We start from the raw sequence: 20,569 nt of genomic DNA, 5'->3' as shown, positions 1-20,569 counted from the left end.
TCCAGTATAATGGCCCAGTTTTTGATTAGGATATCCTTAATTACTTTAAAATCTAAAGAATACGTATACAGGAAATTAAGGCCCAAGTTGTAAACTGGGCAACCTGCATTCGCACCATTTACTTCAGATGTGATACTCAAATTATTTACATAACCTTTATACAATAATGGCTTGAAATGTCCTGTAGATCTTTTACAATTCACCTCATCAATACTAGTGTCTAAAAAACATAGATTTCAACAATTCACATTCGATCATATAGTCCCTATCCTCTGACACCATCCTAGCTGCCCTTACAGTTTGTCCCTTAACGACAGCTTTCTTTTGATGGTAAGGGTGACTACCTGAAAAATGTATGAGAGAATTTGAATACGTGGGCTTCCTAAATATGCTAGTTTTATACCTTTGATTAGCTCTATCCTTGGACAAGTTAACATCCAGAAAGTTAATACATTCCAGACCTACCCGATAGGTGAATTCTAAAAAAACTGGTCATTTTCGTAATACTTTCAATAAAAGCATCTATACCATTTACTTCACCTTGCCAAATGAAACACATATCGTCCTGGTACCTAGTGTACCATATCACATTATTTTGAAATAAGGTGTTCTTAAACAACAAAGTTCTTTTCCCAATGTGCCATTACACAATTTGCAAAACTCCCCCCCACAAGGTGAGCCCATTGCGACTCCTGTGTTCTGCAAATATAATTGACCATTAAAATGGAAAATTTAATTGTGAATCAAAGGGAGTTGTATATGTGGCTATCTGTGACGCATGTCCTTCATACTATATTGGTAAAACCGAGAGAAAGGTTAAACAGAGGAGCTACAAGCATCAATATTGTATTAGTAAGAAAGTGACTACTAGTGCATTAGCTAAACATATTATTGAAAATCCTGGTCATAGTTTTCAGTACGCGGTTATACATCAAGTCGAATATGAATTAAGGGGAGGCCCTTGGGAACTTAAATTGGAAGAAAGTGAATTAATTTGGCAAATTCGTACTATAGCCCATATTCCACCAGGCCTCAATGAACATGTATCAATTAAAAGCATTTTAAAACTAAAATCATTGGCTAGATAATTTATATATGTTAGTATGTATATGGGTTGTAAGCTGGTAATCTAGGTAGATTTGTGTATAACGGACTGTTTTAGCATGGATGGCTGTTTTTTGTTAACTAGTTTAATTTGCTTTGTGTGGTTTTATACCATATGAGTAAGGAATACATATCCAGGTAAAGCACCTAGCAAATTTAAAGGCTTAGCTGAATAGCAGTGATGGGAAAATGAAGAACACAGTATATTAATCGCATATTTAGCTGTATGTTATGTAAACCATTGCACTTGTGTTTTTATTTACTGTCCAATATTATCACTTCATGCAGCAGTTTAGGAACAAATGAAGGCCTGTGCTACTCTTATTTTGACTTCAGGTTTTAGAAGAAAATTTTTCCTGTAGAGCATGTCAAGTTGTGGGTGTACTTAAAGATGTATTCAGTGTGATACTGGCAGGTTAACCTATATTGTCCAAAGTACTTCCATCTTAGTACTAATCCAAAGAACCCTAAAAGACTAGAGTTGGTGTTATATGAATTATGGCTGTTGTATTTCATTGCATGTTTCCCAAAGAGCATTATTTATGTTTTCTTTTTTCTGTTACTCAGGATCTTTCTACAGATTATTAAAACGTGTCTGTAGGACTTGGGTGAGTGAATGAAAGGTATCTGAAGGACAAAGAAGAGCTAACTCATCTGCATTATGCTCAGACATCCGATTAAGTAAACATCTAAAACAGTAATGGGCCTATGTTGATCCCTGCAGAATTACAGATTATACAAGGTAGAGGTACAGGCAGCACTTTTGTCATGTTGTTAACTTGGTGCTGTGCATAGACATTGTACAAAGTGGAGCAGGGCTGATACATCACACAGCAGCATGTCAAAGCGTGATTATAGAAAATGGTGCACAGTGGGATAAGACACTGTGTGTAGTCTTACCACATTGTGTTGGCGTAGAACTCCATGGATGGAGTACATGTGCAAGGATCCCCCCCCCCAAGCATCATACAGGATTCACAAATAGTATATCATCTGCACTCAGGCTGGTCCCAGTGGGGGTATCTTATGAGACACCAGCTGCGTATATAAACAGGTGGTATAATATACTGTATAATGTTTGTCAGTATAGTGATTGTCCCACCTTAGCTGATAAGTTGCTCAGCATACAGAGCTGAGTGGCATGGTGCTAAATTAAAAAAAAGGAGGAAAAAACTATTGGCAGTAGAATTCCCTTTGATGCACGCAAACCAGCTAACATGCTTCAAGGAAGTTTTTCAAAACACTGACGTTCTTGCTTCTAGACTGCCTAAAGAAAGAATGCATGCTTTTCTACATTAGTTATTGAGGTTCACAGTCATTAATGTCTGTGTTTGGATACTTTCATTTTCACATGGCACTTCTATATGTGTAGCATAAAGCATGGCTGTGTTTCTACAGGTATTTTGAAAGTTTTCATAGAATCAGTGACCAGTTTTAAGCTATGAGACATTAATGGACCTGCCTTTGAAACTACTGTAGTCAATGCCTTTAGACAGCAACTTGTTTTTGGAAGCTGTGTCTTTACTTGTGTTTACTTTTTTCCCCACATATAGGTGCAAATGAAGTATTATTGGTAATTGGTGGGTTTGGAAGTCAGCAGTCTCCTATTGATGTGGTGGAGAAGTTTGACCCAAAGACTCAGGAGTGGAGTTTTCTGCCAGTAAGTGGAAGTATTAATGGGTACCTTGTAATGTGAAATATTCAGTCTTTTTTTACCCTCATTTAGCAAGTGTGTGAATTTTGTGTAGAGAGCACTGCGGACAAAAAAACTCATTCATTACACTGATGTAGTTATAACTCAGAAGTACATGGATTGGATTTTCTTTTTTTTCTTTTCACTTTGTCAGTTTGAGACAAGCTGTGGTACATGAGAATTTCAGATGTGTTTTGTGTGAAGAATTAATTACTTCATAGGAGATTCATATGTCACTTGCTTGGTTTAATTTTTAATTACTGACAGTGTACTGCAGCAGAAGGGGGGACATGGCATCTGTATGATATGTTAAACTGAGGTCCCATGTGCTTGAGGTAGTGGTAGCTCATATGGATGTAAAATATTTCATGACACTTACTGACTGAAAGGGGTGAGAGAGAGAATTTCTTTTGGGTCCTGGCCAAGTTGCCTCTAAATGGTATTAATAACAGCTTGGATTTTCTCAAAAATAGACCATGCTTAGTGGGACTAATCCAATCAACAACATGCAAATAAATGCAAAAGCAGTTGCTCTAGAATAAATAGTACATGCATGAAATCTATATTTGCATGCATGTTAGCTTTGTTGTCAAGTGGATTCTGAAATAAGTCTGTCAGCAAAATGCACTTAACATATTTGCGGCTAATTACTCTATAACTTCCAGGTACCATTTTTGTCAGAAAGGTCCCAGTACTAGTACGAGGGGTGCTGCAGACTGAACTCTGTCAGAAACTTCAGTGTCCAGTCTACAGTTCAAATTTATATACATTGTATGCAGCTGCCACTCTCTGCTTTCTTTCTTTTTTACACTTTATCACTTAAGACTTGGGCAAATATACAGTTATAATAAACAATCATGTAAACGTGTTCACAGTTACAAACATTGTACATCACATATATTCTTTTATACAATTATCAATCTAGTATTGCATAAATTGATCAATCCCTACCTTTCCTTAAACCTCACTTCTCCAAAACATTATTTCACATGTATTCTTCCAACAATTTTCATTTTTTCTATGAAATTTGCTCCTACCCTTTTCTAAAGATCCCACTTACATTTCTTTTATCTCTGTTACAGTATTAAGTACTTCAGATACAGTTTATTTAGTCTTTGCATTTCATTTTCTAGTAATTACTTTTTTGGCAGCCACCAGAATTAAACTTAACAAGGCTTTACTTTGTCTAGGCAATTCAGATCCTGTATCCCAGTTTAAAATTATTTCCTTAGTTACACCCATTGCTCACCCAATATTTCTGACAGAGTGCTCTATATGAAATTTCTAGTCCAGACAACACAGTACACTCATGGGTTCATAGATGGCTACTAGGCTAATGGCCCTAGAGCCCTTACAAGCCTACCCATATTTATCCAGAGATTCCTGAATTGTTGGTGGTTAGTGTAGATCAGAGTATGTGATGTACCTTTAAGAAGCATTTCAATCAGTGGGTAGTCCATACAAGTACTGAGCACATGCAAGCAAGAGTACCATTTTGAGTGAGCAGCCAGAGTGAAAGCATGTATGAGTGTAGTCAGTCAGTCAGTTAAAGTTGAATGTTCCTTCCATCCATCCTGATGTATTTGTGTGTAATAAACTACTTAAACGAACACCCACATCTCATCATCTTATTCAGATACACAAGATGAGCAACATGGTGTCAGAATGGGATCCAGAGTCAAAACCAAGAGGCACGCAGTTAGAAATGGAGGAATACATAGGAGTTTATCCTCAGAAACTCAAATGTCTTGCAACCAGGCCAGAAATTAGTTCCGTGTACTAAAACTTGCTTAAATTATTTTTTTCGCAATAAATATAAAACAAAGCACTTAGAACACTCAAAATGAATTTCTCATCATTCTCATCATCATTCTCGATCATCTCTTTCCATTTCTTCCTATCCTCTGCATCTTGCTCTGTCACACCAACTCCATAAACCTTATCTTAGGCCTTCCTCTATTCCTCTTACCTGGCAGCTCCATCCTTAGCATCTTTTTCCCAATATACCCATCATCCCTCCTCAGCACATGTCCAAACCACTCTTGCTTTGTCTCCAAACTGTCCAACATGAGCTGACCCTCTAATATACGATTCCTAATCCTATCCATCCTAGTCACACCGATTGCAAATCTTAACATCTTTAACTCTGCCACATCCAGCTCTGACTCCTGCCTTTTTGTCAATGCCACTGTCTCCAACCCATATAACATAGCTGGTCTCACTACACTCTTGTAGACCTTCCCTTTCACTCGTCACAAATCACTCCTGACACTCTTCTCCACCCATTCCACCCTGCCTGTACTCTCTTCTTCACCTCTTCCACATTCACCATTACTCTGAACTGTTGATCTGCATCCTCACCATTCCTCTACCCTCTCTCATTTACACACATATATTCTGTCTTAGCCCTGCTGACCCTCATTCCTCTGCTCTCTAGAGCATATCTCCACCTCTCCAGAGTCTCCTCAACCTGATTCCTACTCTCACTACAGATCACAATGTCATCTGCAAACATCATAGTCCACGGGCCTCCTGTCTGATCTCATCTGTCAACCTGTCCATCACCACTGCAAATAAGAAAGGACTCAGAGCTGATCCTGATGTAATCCCACCTCCACACCCCTTGGATCTGTCACTCCCACTGCAGTCCTCACCACTGTCACACTAATATCCTGTACCACTACTTCCTCATACAATACCACAACTCTTCTCTAGGCACCCTGTCATATGCTTTCTCCAAGTCTACAAAGCTTCTGACCTTCTCTGTATTTCTCCATCAACACTCTCAGAGCAAACATTGCATCTGTAGTGCTCTTTCCTGGCATGAAACCATACTGCTGATCACTAATCATCACCTCCCTTCTTAACCTTGCTTCCACTACTCTTTCCCATAACTTCAAGCTGTGACTAATCAGTTTTATCCCTCTGTAGTTACTGCAGCTCTGCACATCACCCTTATTCTTAAAGATAGGTACCAAAACACTTTTTCTCCACTCCTCAGGCATCCTCTGACTTTCCAAAATTTCATTAAACAATCTAGTTAGAAATTCCACTGCCATTTCTCCTAAGCCCATGCTTCCATTGGTATGTCATCTGGGCCAACAGCCTTTCCATTCTTCATCCTCTTCATAGCTGCCCTTACTTCCTCCTTAATCTGTTTCACTTCCTGATTCACTATCGCCACATCATCCAACCTTCTCTCTCTCATTCTCTTCATTCATCAGCCTCTCAAAATACTCTTTCCATCTACTCAACACACTCTCCTCTCTTGTGAGTACCTTTCCCTCACTATCCTTTATCACCCTTACATGCTGCTCATCTTTCCCAGCTCTGTCCCTCTGTCTAGCTAATCGGTACAGGTCCTTTTCTCCCTCTTTAGTGTCCCTCCATATGCCCTATCCTTAGCTTTTGCCACCTCTCTTGCCCGCCTCATCTCCTTATACTCATGTCTACTTTCTTCATCTCTTTGACAATCCCACTTCTTCGCCAGCCTCTTCCTCTGTATACTCTCCTGTACTTCCTCATTCCACCACCAGGTCTCCTTGTTCTCCTTCCTCTGTCCAGATGTCACACCAAGCACCTTTCTAGCAGTCACCCCTACTAGTTCTGCTGTAGTTACCCAGCTCTCCACTGGCTCCCAGTGCCTGTCTTAACGCTTCCGTAAACTCGACTTCACAATCACCCTTTTTAACTTCCACCATTTAATCCTTGGCACAGCTTTCACATTCCTCCTCCTCTTCTTGATCACCAACGCCATTCTACATACCACTAATCTATGCTGCTTAACTACTTTCACCTGCCACCACTTTACAGTCTACATAGTATATAATCAACTTGTGAGCATCTTCCTCCACTCTTCTATGCTCCACCCTCTTCTTAAAATTTCACCACAGCCATGTCCATCCTTTAAAATCCACAATCATCTGACCTTCTGCATTCCTCTCCTTAACACCATACCTACCCATCACTTCCTCATCCCTCTGTTCACTTCACCAACATGCCCATTAAAGTCCGCTCCAATCACTAGTCTCTCACCCTTGGGTACACTCACCACAACTTCATCCAACTCTCCAAAATTTCTCTTTCTCTTCCATCACCCAACTTGAGGAGCATATGCACTAACAACATTCATCATTACACCATCAATTTCGAGCTTCATAACCATCACTTTGTCAGACACTCTCTTCAAACACTCTTGGCATATTGTTCCTTTAGTATAACCCCTACCCCATTTCTCCTGCCATCCACACCATGATAAAACAATTTGAACCCGTTTCCTAAACACCTGGCCTTACTTCCTTCCATCTGGTCTCTTGCACACAATATATCAACCTTCCTTCTCTCCATCATATCAGCTAGCTCTCTTCCTATACCAGTCATACTGCCAACATTCAAAGTTCCTACCCTCACTGCTACACACCTAACCTTCCTCCTATCTTCCTGCCTTTGGAGCACCCTGTTGGCTAACAGTACTGGTGGCGGTCGTTGTTAACCCGGCCTCGAGCCGACGTGCAATTATGAAAAGTTCTCCGCATCAGTAATTTTTGGCAGAAGTTTTATGCGGATGCCCTTCCTGCCTCCCATTTATCCGGGCTTATGCACTGGCTTGTGCATCCCCAGTGGCTGGGTTACTCAAAATGAATTTCTAATTAAATGAAATGTTTGAAATTGAGACACATTGATAAAAATATTCAAAATAAGTGCGAAAACGTTTGAAACAATGTCCGAATTGCATAAAATGCATAAAAAAGGGAAAACAACCGTATTTTTTCATAATGTACAACTTTTTCGGATTAACTAATGTTCGAAGTATCCAAAGTGTGAAAAATGTTGGCAAGTGTATGCAGTATGACAGCACAGTTATTTCGCAAAGTATAGTTATTTCAAAGAATATTTCGCAAAGTATAGTCTTTCAAAGAGTTTATTGTGCATTTGAATATTACTACAAGTACCTGATGTGTGTGCATGTTTGTACATAATTACAAGGGCCAAGATTACGTTGTATTTAAACTCTTATATGTTGGCATGGCAGAAGGATTTCACAGACCAAGTCCGCTTGTGTTAGATAACAGTATTGCAGAAAAAATGATATTTTCATACAGGCTGCTTTTCCTGACAAAGACTGCCATATTGTGATACCGGCTGAAACTCTGGTAGACCCTGAGTGCTTAAAATCTAAGTTTAGATAAATGTATAACCCCCAAACAAACGTTACAATGGAAAGGCACTTATTTTATGCTAGAGATCAGAAGCCTGGTGAAACATTTGCAGCATATATAACCAACTTGAGAAGTAAGGCTAAAACGTGCAGATTTGGTGATTTGAAAGATGAGTTGATAAAAGACAGGCTTGTGTGTGGTATTAATAATGATGCAGTGAGAAAGACTTTGCTTCAAGACAGTGATTTAGCATTAAACAAGGCTATTAAGATTTGTCAAATATATGAGCTTACAGAAAGGCACACAAATATGTTTACAAATGAGGAAAGCACGCATGTGGCTTCTTCTAATGCTAATGTTGATAGTATGCAGCATGAGATTAAAAGGTACAGGCCTAAGGGTGTGGCAGTAACAGCCCGAGCCGCAGCAAAACCCAGAGCAACTTCAGTAAGGCCTAGGATACATGCAACAAAGCACAGGGGTGACTCAGCAAAATATGTAGCTAGCCTCATAGTCACCTGTCATAATTGTGGTGGTAACCATGAACCCAAAAGAGAAAAGTGCTTAGCTTTTGGTCAGCAGTGCCATTCTTGAATAAGTGGAATTGTTTCAAAAGGTTTTGTAAATCAAATAAAGCACATTCTTTTATTAAAAGAGAGCATTCAAAGTGGCAAGTTGATCAGTTAGAAAGATGTGACCCTACTTTTTACATTGATGGGGTGTCTGTGCTTGGTGAAACACAATGCAGTAGATTTATGGGCAAAAAGTGAAGCATTTTGTACTGTTCGGATTAATGGGAAACATGTAGAGCTCAAAGTAGATACTGGTTCAAAGTGCAATGTTATGTTGGCAGAAACGTTTGCTAGAGTAAAAGCTGGATAAAAAACTTGATTTGGCAAAGTGTGCAAAGCTTAGTGCTTATGGTTGTGAAGAAATTCAAACCGAAGGCTCAGTAGTGCTTTCATGTTACTCTGCAGGGAACAACTATGACTTGCAATTTTACATAGTCGAGAGACACGTGCAGTTATTGTTGGGCCTCAGAGACAGTTTGAAAATGGGGCTGCTTTCATTTAACAAAGAAGTCCACCATGTAAACTTGAATGGTAACAGCTCAAATTTCGCCCAAACTATTTTTTCTGACTATGCTGATATTTTTGAAGACATACTAGGCAAACTCCTCATGTACTTCATGAAGTTAGACCCTGAGGTAAGCCCAGTTATCAGACCATCTCAAAAAGTTTCAGTAGCTATACAGAACAGAGTCAAAGCCGAGCTAGACAAAACGGTGTAGCTAGGAGTAATTTGTCCAGTAGAAGAACCAACTGAATGGGTTATCTTCTATGGTAGTAGCTCACAAGAAAAGCTGAGATGATATTAGAATATGTATTGATCCATGAGTCTTGAACAAAGCACTAAAAAGACCTCATCATCCTGTGCCCACAGTCGAGGAAGATGTAAAAAGGTCATTTTGGCGAGTTTGGCTTGATCAAAAATCTTCATTGCTAACCACATTCAGTACACCATTTGGAAGGTACAGATTTCTGAGAATGCCATTTGGAATAAATTCTGACAGCAAAGTCTTTCAACATGCGATGGAACAAATTTCTTCTGGATATCCATTTGCTATTGTAGTAGATGATATTCTTGTAGGAGGCAGTGGTGAAGTCGAACATGATAGAAACGTCAAGGAAGTTCTGGAAAGATCTCGTGAAGTGAATCTTAAGCTGAATCCTCAGAAATGTAAATTCAGACTATAAGAAGTTACTTATGTAGGTCATTTGTTTACCTGTTTAGGCTTATGACCAGATCCTTCCAAGCAAACAGCAGTTCTTGAGATGCCAGCTCCAGACAATGTCCAAGCCTTATATCGTTTTCTTGGCATGCTCAACTATTTAGCCAAGTTCATTCCAGATACGAGTCAAGTTTCAGCACCGCTCAGAGAACTGACACACAAAGATATAACTTGGTCCTGCTCAGAACATCACCAAAGAGTATTTGATGTCTTGAAACAGAAAATTGCTAGTCCACCTACTTTAAGATACTATGATGTTCACAAACCAATTACTCTTTGCTGTGATGCTTCTAAGTTTGGTCTTGGTGCAGTCATTCTTCAAGAGGGTAGACCAGTAGTCTATGCATCGAGAACTCTAACCCAAACCGAGATGCAGTATGTCCAAATTGAAAAAGAACTCTTGGCAATAGTGTTTGCATGTTTGAAGTTCCATGATTATATTTATGGCTGACCTATCCAGATGGAAACTGACCACCAGTCTGTAGTCACTATTTTGAGAAAGCCAATGCACACCGCTCCTGCTAGATTGCAACATATGATTCTCAACTTGCAAAAGTACAATTTCAATCTTGTTTACACAAAAGGCAAACTTCTTTATCCTGCTGATACTTTATCCCGATCGCCCAGAAAAAAACACTCAACAGCATGTGAGTGAGTAACCTGAGTTTGAAGTCATGGAAGTGACATTTTTTTCTTCCACACGTCTTGATGAGTTTAGAGCTCACTCAGCTTCAGATCCAATTCTGCAGAAGTTCAACCACTTTATCAGTCGAGGATGGCCTTCAGAGCAGTCTTGTTTACCAGTAGATGTGCAGCAGTATTTTCCATATGGAGATGAGATTTTGTCCGACAGTGGTATCATCATGAAAGGTCCAACGGTGATTGTTCCAAAATCCTTGCAACAAGAGTATATTACGATCTTACACTGTGGCCACCCAGAAGCTGATTCTACCGAAAGAAGGGGAAGAGGACTAGTACTTTGGCCTTCTGTGTCAAAAGATATTGAGAAAGTACTTTCTTCTTGTTCTGTTTGTAATAGTACGAATCCGCATCAACAAAAAGAACCACTTCAGTTAAGCCAGATTCCTGAAGTACCTTGGTCGACAGTAGCCATTCGAGTGGAATAGTATACTCTTATTCAAATTAGTTTGAGATTGACCTACTTCCTAACCTAATGTCCAGTACTGTCATTACTAAGTTGGAGACATTTCTCCATCTGTAGTAGTCCACACAGTTATTTCTGACAATGGTGCACAGTTTACAAGTTAGCAGTTCAAATAATTTGCTGATATGTGGGACGTTGTTCATATTACAAGTAGTCCTGAATAACCGCAGTCAAAAGGCTTGGCTGAAAGTGCAGTTCAAAGTGCAAAACAGCTGTTGAGAGAAATCCAAACATGAAAATACCGATGTTTTTCTAAACTTGCTTAATCTCAGAAACAGTCGTTGTGATAATCAACTTGGTTCACTTGTCCATAGACTTCTGTCGAGACAAACCAGAATCACATTACCAGTTAGTAGCAATTTGTTGGTTCCATGTACTAAAAACAACAAAGCAGTGAAAACTCAACACCTGAAAAAGTGTTTGTCCCAAAAGTCCTACTGTGATAAGACCAGCAAACCTCTCAATCCATTAAAAGAAGGAAAGGTTTTGATCAGATTGGATTTGTGAAAAGTTTATGTCAAGAACCAAGATAGTACATCTTGGAATTGCAGGGAATGGAATTTAGGCGGCATTGGAAGCATCTACTACTGTTGTCCGAGCCAGTATTTCAGCATCTTGCCTGTAATAAAAAGACTAATTCTTACAGTGACTTATCCAATGTTCCTGTTCCAGAGGACATTCCGTCAGCTATCCCTGTTTCTGAGAATATCCCTGAAAGTCCTGAAGTAGAACATTCCCCAGTGACTGTCCCTGTTGCTAAACCCAGTCCTAACTGTTACATTACAAGATCAAGTTGCATTTCCAGACACCTAGTTCCAGATACACGGCAACCTGGACATGAATGTTGAACAAAGGGAGGAGCTCTGTTTCACATGAATTGGGAGCTTGTTCCAGAGAAGTGGTAGTCTCTGCGAGATGCATTTATATCTGCAGCATGATATGTTCATGTCACAGGCTAGGTTATGATCCCTGGAGTGAGTGACCCTCATGCAGTTTGATTTGCAAATGTGTAGCATTTTTATCCGGACAGGGTCAGAGACTGTCCTGTAAGCCATGCACAGGTCACCTCTTAACAGCCTGTAGGAGACAAAGTACAGTGACAGGGCTTCCAATCTTTCCACATAGGTCTTGTTTCATGTGCCCCATAGTTTGTCAGTGTGAAACCTCTTGAGTCTGTCCAGCTACTGCAGGTGTCTGGTTAGGTACATGCAAAAGGGAGCATTGTACTCAATTACTGGTCTGATGAGAGCTGAGTAAATGGGACTATAACATCTTTGGATCTAGATGTGATTCCTTTACTTACGAGATTTGCCACATAGAAGGATTTCCTTACCACTGTGTAAACTTGGTGGTCGAAATTCAGTTTGCTATCAACCTGTGCACCAAGATCATGTACCACTGGGTCTATACTTACGGGGTGCTGTCTATAGTGTAATAAACATGGAAGACATCTTTTCCAAAGGAAATAATAAATGCATTTTGTTTGAGTTTAACTTTAGTCTGTGGCTTTGGCACTAGTCATTTGTCTACATTAACCCTTTCTTCAGTATGTTAACATGACTGGGAAACTCAGATTGCACCCAGTTTCCAATCATCAGTGAATTGGCCAGCCACAAGCTGTCCACGTTTGTCTGAACTTATGAGAAATAAATTATAAACTGTAAAGGGCCCAGCACAGAACCCTGTGGTATGCCACTGTGACTGGACTTCTGGTAGAGGTGAATCATCTTCTTTGATTGTATGTGTGCTACTGATGAGCCAATTTGGCTGCCCATCTAGTGATGTAAGACTTAATCCCAGTGGGAGAGTTTCTGTATAATACCTGAGTGGGGGATTGTGTCAAATGCCTTGGCTAGGCCAAGGTAGGCAATATGCACTGTCTTTCCCTCATCCAGGAATTTGGGGACTTTCTTGAATATGTCAGCCAGGTTTAACAAGCATGATCTACCTTATTGAATCTGAACTAGTTTTGGTCTAGACTTTATAGATTACATGTGTCCTTGTTGATAAGGTCCATAATAATTCTTTCTATACCCTTGCAAGCTAGTTAGGCTCATGGGTCTATAGTTCCCAGGGTCGGTTGATGGCCCCTTTTGTGCAGAGGGATTGCTGTTGCTGTCCTCCATTCTGCCGGAACACAGCCAGTTTGCAGGCAGTGGTTAAACAGGGATCCAAGTGGCTCTGCCAGGTCATGTTTTAAGTTGCTTAAAAGGCTATCTTGGGATGCTATCTGGGCCCATTGAAGCCATGTTTTTGACTTTGGAGAGCTCAGAGATGACCTGTTCTCTTGTGATAACAGCCTGAGGAATGGTGGCAGGTATACTTTGGGAAATGACTGGTGGGAACAGGGGGGTGAATTTAGCATCAAATCTGTCATCTAGCAGGTTGTCTGTTTCCTCTCGTAGAGTATGGATGGTGCCATCCACTACCTCTTTGGCACATAAGCTGGAAATTCCCTTTCAGATTTCAGACATAGTTAAAGAATGCCTTGAGATTATCCTTGGCTAGGGATGCTATTTTTGCTTCATAATTAGATTTGGAGGTCTTGACAAGATTGCTGATTTTTGTTTAAGCTGTACAAGGAATTCTTTCTCTGCTGAGCCAGTTCCCTCTTGTTCTTTGACATTTATTACTTCCTCTTCTTGTATAGCCTGTTTATACTAGGGGTCCGTCATGGTGGCTTGTTTGTTCGGCAGGACCTAGTTTTAATCTGGTTGGGTAAAGCCAAGTCTGTACAACTGTTTAAGTGGTTGTACAGGGCATTGGTATACATCTTCACATAGGGGTCCATGTTATCTGTGATTGAGGGGGCTTTGAAACTTCTTACACCATTGCTTAGCAAGAGGTAATGTGTTTTGGAAAACATTTTATGCTTTCTGGAGCTTGATGGAGTATCTGACCTTATAATATCATCAAATGTGACTGATTTATCATCTGATCTTACCAGGGAGGACATCACATGGGTTAGGTGCAGTGCCCCCCTATGTTGGTGAATACTGTGTTCAGGACATGTGAGCCCCCTGTGGGAGTGCCGACTATCTGTTCCAGAGCATTTGCATTGACAATGTCCAAGAACCTCCATCCAGCATGTTTGTGGTTATGTATGTTTCCCAGTAGATGGAAGGATAGTTAAATTCAACCATGACCAAGGTGTTTGGCTGCATGGCAAGTGAATCCAGTATTTATTTATTTATTTAACATTTGTTTATCAGGAATGTCAAACTGGGACAGAGCCTATTTTCAGTGGAACCTCAGAGAGAAAATCTCCATAGGTAATTACAGAAATATAGATATGTAATACAATTAGAAAAATACAAGAAAAATTTGCTTTGGTCACATTTAGTGAAATATAGAACTACTTATACATGATATCTGATACAGAAGAGTAATAAACAGAAGGTTAAACATTCTTACATTATTATATATAGTTTCAGTCAATAGTGAATCTGTTCATTAGATTACAAATAGGCACCAGTATATAGTCTATGGTTTGATAGTGGACTTATTCTGCAAGTGACAGTGTAGATTGCTGATGGAAGAAGACAGGGTCTAGTAATCAACTCAAAGTAAGGAAGTGGTCAGTGGATAAAGTATTAGAAAAGATTGTGAAGAAGGGCTATTAAGAGTGAGGATAGGAGCTGAAAGTCAAGGTAAGGTGTGTTAATTTAGAAGGAGAAAGGGGGGGGGGGTGTAGGAAGGTAGAAGAGTGAAAGAGCCAGTACTTAAGTACATGAGAAGGACACACTAAGCTATTGAGTTGTGAATTTAGATATAGATGAATTGAGTATAGGAGGAGGATTTAGTCAGGAGTAGAACAAGGGCAAAGCCATTTATTTTTGAGGATGTTCCTGAGTAGGTTTTTAAATTGATTTGTATTGTCAGATGTTATGATTGGCTGGGATATGGTATTCCAGACTTTAGATATATAACTTGAGTAAAGAGAGTCAACGGCAGTGTTGTTGGTTTTGTATACTTGTATTATGGACTTGTTCATGGATCAGAGGACTCACGTGTTAGTGCAGGTGGAGTAACTGCATTAGAGCAAGAGTTTTTTCTGGTTGGTGAACCAGTCTGTGGGCAGTGAGGAGTTGAGTATAAGTAAGGTAATGGGGGAGTTCTAGCCAGTGTAGTTGTTGTAAGGCAGAGCAGTGGTGCGATCTATGTGGGGAATTGGTAGCGAATTTAGCAATTTTAATTGTAGGTGATCTCTAGCTTGATTAGATCAGATGCTCTTTGTGTTTCACTGTTGCAGTCATCACATTTGGGTTGTCTGCCTGCAGGTAGCTCTCAGCTGGCCTGAATACCAGAGTCTTCGGATTCCTGCGTCAGATGCTGTCTCTTCTTCCATGATGTCAGGTCGTCAGGGGTATAAAACATGCAGCTGACGCCATTACATCAGTCTTTCTTGCCGGGCGATGTGCAAAGCAGAAGCAGTTTGCAAGTGCCAGTCGGCCGACTCTTGAAATTTTCATTTTCGAGTTTCAGAACCGAAGTCTTCAAAAAAAGATAAGTACCCCATTGGGGATCTTTTTTCTTGCTCCAACCGATGTCAGTAAAAGTTAACAATTGTCTTACCTGTGGAAAGCAAATACCTCATAAAGATTTTAATTCATACTGCATTCCCTGCTTAGTCCCAGACCATGATGTCCCTCACTGTCAGTTTTGTGCCTTGTTCAACCCCCGAACTATTCGTTGTCGGGCTATCTTTGCAGAAAATTATTTTGGTGCTCTGTTTCAGTACTCCGAAATGGCTTCGTTAGGCCATCCGACTACCGATCTTCCGAAAAAACGTAAGGATAAAGACAGAGACAGACCACATAGATCCAAAACTGCCAACAACGCTTCCGTTAAGCTAGTCGCCAGTCCACCGATACTCAGTGAGGTGCTTCCGCAGCCCCTGATACCCACTACTTCAGATTTGCAGGCCTCTACTGAGACCCATTCGGAGTCCGGAATGCTGCAAGATGCTTCTTTGACTATGGAACCTACAGATGTCTTTACCTTGGATGGGTCTGGAGCTGCTGTGCAGGCACCGGCTTCTGAGGGTGTATTCAGGCCTACAGACTTGCATTTTAAACCGACACCATCGTCTTCATCCAGGCCTAAAACACACACCACGCCTAGTAAACTGAAGTCCAAACCACAGGCTCAGGCCCATATGCCTAAAAAACAAATGCTTAGAATGGCTGAAGACCTTATTACCTTAATTAGGGGAAGCCAGCCTTCCCCCCTCTAAGAGACCTAGAACTGATTTTCCTTCTGATTCTTCTGATCAGGAATCTAAACTTTCCCTTCTGATTACCAGGATTTGCCCTTATCTACCTCTGAGGATTCTGATGCAGAGGATTCCATTCCCTCTGCTTCCCCTCCAGAAGATTTTTCTTTTGGTGAAACCTTGCACACTCTTAGGGAGCATTTCCACTGGGAAAGCCAGGATTACTCTGACTCCAAAATGAGGCTTAGGGAATTCTTACTCCTTCCTCAACACAGGCCTTTAGCTATCCCTCCTGTTCTTGACTTTGTAGATTGATGTTTTCCTGGAATCTAGCCTTTCCCCAGACACTTTAAATTGCCAGTTTCATATTTTAACGTATCAGCAGCATATTATGGGGCTACTTAAACAGAAAATGATGTTGATCCCTGACTGTGCTGAACACAAAGAATTACAGGATTTATTGCATTCTACAGAACAAGTTGGTAAACATACATTGCAATGTGGTTTTGTTGCTTTAGAAGCATCTTGCAGGGCTGCTGTCACTGGGACTGTACTTATTTATTTTATTTATTTATTTATTTTACATTTGTTAACCGGGCTAGTCTGACTGGATATATTTCCATTTTCAGCAGAGGCCCGGGGAGAAAAGCTCCACATATGGACATAAGAGATTTATAATGAGTACAAATAACAAGTTACAAATAACAAGTTACAGACTTGTAACACTTCAACCAATGCATCTTGATTACAAAAAGAAGGCAACTGGAAAAACTAAAATACATTCTATTAAACATCAATACAACTTCTAGAACCCGATAAATAATAAGAGAGACCAGGGAAAAGAACTAAAACATTGAAACCTAAAACTAGATTACAAAGGATTACACTACCTAGACTATCTAAATACTATCATCTTTAGCATAATTACATATTGTAGCATGAGAAGAGAGAGTAAAGGGACAGGAGTTAGCAAAAAAAGCAGTAGAAGGGCAGTGTAGAGTTGATAAAGATATAAGCTTCCTGGGAATAGGGTCAGAGACACAAGGAATAGGATTTGTGAGGAGAAGGAGGCAAGGTGGTGAAAGGCCAGTAAAGGGGGGGGGGGGGCGTAAGAAAAGGGAGAGGAGTGGTAGATAAGGAATTAACATTTAATCAGGATTTGAACAGGGACACATCCAGTGGCTTTTCAGGTAGATTCTAAGTTTTTGTTTAAACAAAGTAGTAGATGCCATAGAAGTAAGTTCAGTAGGAAGTTGATTCCAGTGTTTACCCAAGGCATTTGAGAAGAGGGAGTCACCAGCTAGGTTATTAGATTTTGTCAAGGAAACTAGCAGTTTGTTTGATGAGCGGAGGGAGTTTAGATTAGAATATGTGGTTAAGAGGTTAGAAAGTGCAGGTGTATTTTGACTTTGGTATAGAGCTCTATGGACAACTGTAAGTTGGGAAAGAAGTAGCATGTTGGACAGTTCAAGCCAGTTAAGTTGCTGCAGATTTAAACAGTGATGTGTTCTAAAAGGCTTGCCAGTAACAAATCTGGCTATGTTATTGTAGGTGGTTGATAGTTTGTGAAGATTGTTTTTGAGGTTAGTGTAGATTGGTGAGGCATAGAGAAGAGTAGAGATGAGGTGAGAGTGGGCAAGAGTAGCTTTGGCTGGGGAGGTTAAAAAAGTCCTAATTCGATAGAGCCGAGTTTCCTGTTTACATTTTTAATGGTATTGTTAATGTGACAGTCAAAGGTAAGGTTGTTGTCTATTGTGACACCTAGCAGTTTGGTAGTGGGGTCAGGTGATATAATGGTTCCATTATTAGATAAGATAGTGAAATCTAGTGCAGGGGATCTATTAGTAGGCTTAAAGAGTAGGAGTTTGGTTTTGCGTTAAGGAGTAGGCAGCGTTTAAGAACCAAGTTTCGACTTTGGAGAATATATCTTGAGTATTAGTTTGGAGTTCAGCAATGGATTTAGCAGAGCAAATTAGTGTGGAGTCGTCAGCGTATTGTATGCATGTAGCCTGGGGAATAGCTGCTTGTAGGTCGTTTATAAAGAGGGAGAAAAGAAGAGGTCCGAGGATAGAGCCTTGGTGGACCCCAAGTGAGATAGGTAGAAGAGATGATAGTTTCTTATCCCAGAGAACGGCTTGTTTCCTATTAGAGAGATAGGAACTGAACCAGTGGACAGCTTTAGGTTCTAAGGAAAGAGATTTGAGAATTTGTATAAGGAGAGAGTGATTAACCATGTCAAAGGCTTTGGATAGGTCGATAAAGAGAGCTGAAGACAGGATGTTATCATTACGATTCTTGTTAATCAGGTCAATAAAGGAGAGGAGAGCGGTAGTTGTGCTATGAAAAGGCCTAAAGCCATGTTGACAAGTAGTAAGAATGTTGTTTTTATTAGGTGGTTCATTAACTGCTGGTGAACACATTTTCCATGATCTTAGCGAGTGGGGACAAGAGAGCTATGGGTCTATAGTTGGAGTAATCATAGGAGTTACCTCCTTTGTGTAAGGGTATGATGTGTGAGATTTTCCAGATGTCAGGTATGGTTTCTTCACTTATAGTTCTATTAATGAGAATGGATATGGGATAGGCTATTTCGGAGGCTGCTTTTGAAGGAATTCAGGTGGAAGTTGGTCTCCTGAAGGGACGCATGCTTTGAGTTTATGGATACATTTCTGTATAAAGGAGGTAGAGATGGGTAGAAGCCTAAAGGTTGGTAGTTTGAGGGATACAAGGTCAGGGATGTTAGTGTTGTCACTAGAGAGATGAGAGGCCAAGGCATTAATAGTGTCAGTAAAGAAAGAGTTGAAAGTATTGGCTATATCAAGGGCAGAATTCTTTTCAGACCCAGATGGGGATGGAGTGGAAGTCTGTCCAGGGTGAAGAAGTCTATTTAGGGTTGACCAGAATTTTTGAGGGTTGTTGTGATTAGCTTGCTGGAGGTTACTAAAATAACTCCTTTTATCAGTGAAGATGGCTTTTTTGGTAGTGTTTCTTAGGTGCCTGAAAGTCTGTTGGTCTATAGGAGATTTGCTAGTTCGCCATTTTTTCCATGCTTTATTTTTAAGTGACATTTTTTGTCTAGTGTCATTAGATAGCCAAGGGGCAGGTTTAGATTTAATTCGGATAGAGCGTTTTGGAGCATGGTAATCTAGAATTGTTAGGAATGTGGTGTTAAAGTATTGGACAGCTTCTTCAAGAGGCAGTGTCTTTACTGGGTTCCAGTTACAGGCATTTAGTTCAGTTTTAAATTGAATAGTGTTGAAATGTTTGAGATCGCGTATGGTTCTAAAAATTGGAGTATTGTAAGGGGCATTTTTCTTTCTTATAATATAAGTTAAATTGTGATCACTAAAGTCATCAGGTAATGTTCCAGACTTATATTTTAGTAGAGGTTTATTCACGAGAATCCAATCAATAATACTTTCTTTGTTATTAGGTTTGTTTATCCTAGTAGGGGTGCTTATTGTCTGTGTAAAGCCATGGAGGTTGATATGAGAGGTTGGGTTATTAGTGTTAAAAGAGGTCCAGTCTAGATTAAGGTCTCCTAGTATTATGGTTTCTTGTGGGTGGGTGGAGGTGGACCAACTGAGGATAATTTCTAAGGTAGTAACGTTGTTGCCTGGTGGTAGATAAATACAGATTATATAGATAGATTTTTTCGGGTTAAGTTGAAGCTTTGAGATAAGAAGTTCAGACTTGCTAATGTCCAGGTTGTCACAGGGTACTAATGTTACATTGAGTTCATTTTTGAATAAAAGAGCTACTTAGAAGGTATGCTTGGCTTAAGGAGCAAAACTTGCCAGATCATGCTAAAGCTAAATTACTGGATGCTTCCTTAAACCAAGACCACCTTTTTGGCAACAAAGCAGAAGACGTCCTCAAAAGGATGGAGGAAAAAGCTAAATCTATGCAAACTGTTAAAGATTTCCTACAAGTACAGCCACCCAGATTTAGTAGGCATTGGCCTTCAAAGAATTGGTCCTTTCCAGTCTCTTCCAGGCCTTCTCAGTCCAAACCCAGGAACAGCAGACCACCTAGGTTACAGTCTCAGGCTGCATGCAGACCTAAGCAGTGGGGGGTGCCCACTTCCAAAGCAGGGAGTAGTAAGCCACCCCCCCCTATGGAAAAATGGCATAATGACTTAACCCTTCCAAGCCTTGCTCAGCTGCCTGCTCCCTTAGGAGCAAAGCTCGCCCTGCATGCAAAAAAACTGGGAACTCATTACCCAGGACAAATGGGTTTTGAATATAGTTTCCCAAGGATACAGACTCCACTTCCACACACTGCCAACCCCATACGGTTGGACAGACCTACCCCCAAATCAGTGGGCGGAGGCCCAACAGCAGGTTCTCACTGTTCTAAGTATCAGGGCTATTCAACCTGTCCCAGCAGAACAAAAGGGACAAGGTTTTTATTCAAGACTTTTCCTGGTACCCAGAAAACA

The 20,569-nt window shown here is 40.3% G+C and overlaps 1 protein-coding gene across 3 annotated transcripts in view; it reads left to right on the top strand.

The window, feature by feature from the left end:
- KLHL12 (kelch like family member 12) overlaps positions 1-20,569 on the top strand; it is a 681,190-nt gene that overhangs the window by 344,912 nt on the left and 315,709 nt on the right. For all 3 annotated transcript variants that reach the window (XM_044076678.1, XM_044076681.1, XM_044076679.1), the window contains exon 7: positions 2,658-2,764. In XM_044076678.1, coding sequence (XP_043932613.1) covers positions 2,658-2,764 — 107 coding nt within the window. The remainder of the gene's footprint in view (positions 1-2,657; positions 2,765-20,569) is intronic.

This window comes from Protopterus annectens, chromosome 7.part0, assembly GCF_019279795.1.
Source record: "Protopterus annectens isolate FY-2018-M chromosome 7.part0, PAN1.0, whole genome shotgun sequence".
Taxonomy (NCBI): domain Eukaryota; kingdom Metazoa; phylum Chordata; order Ceratodontiformes; family Protopteridae; genus Protopterus; species Protopterus annectens.
Note: the sequence above shows the minus strand (reverse complement) of the source record. Positions and strands in the feature narration are given on the sequence as shown.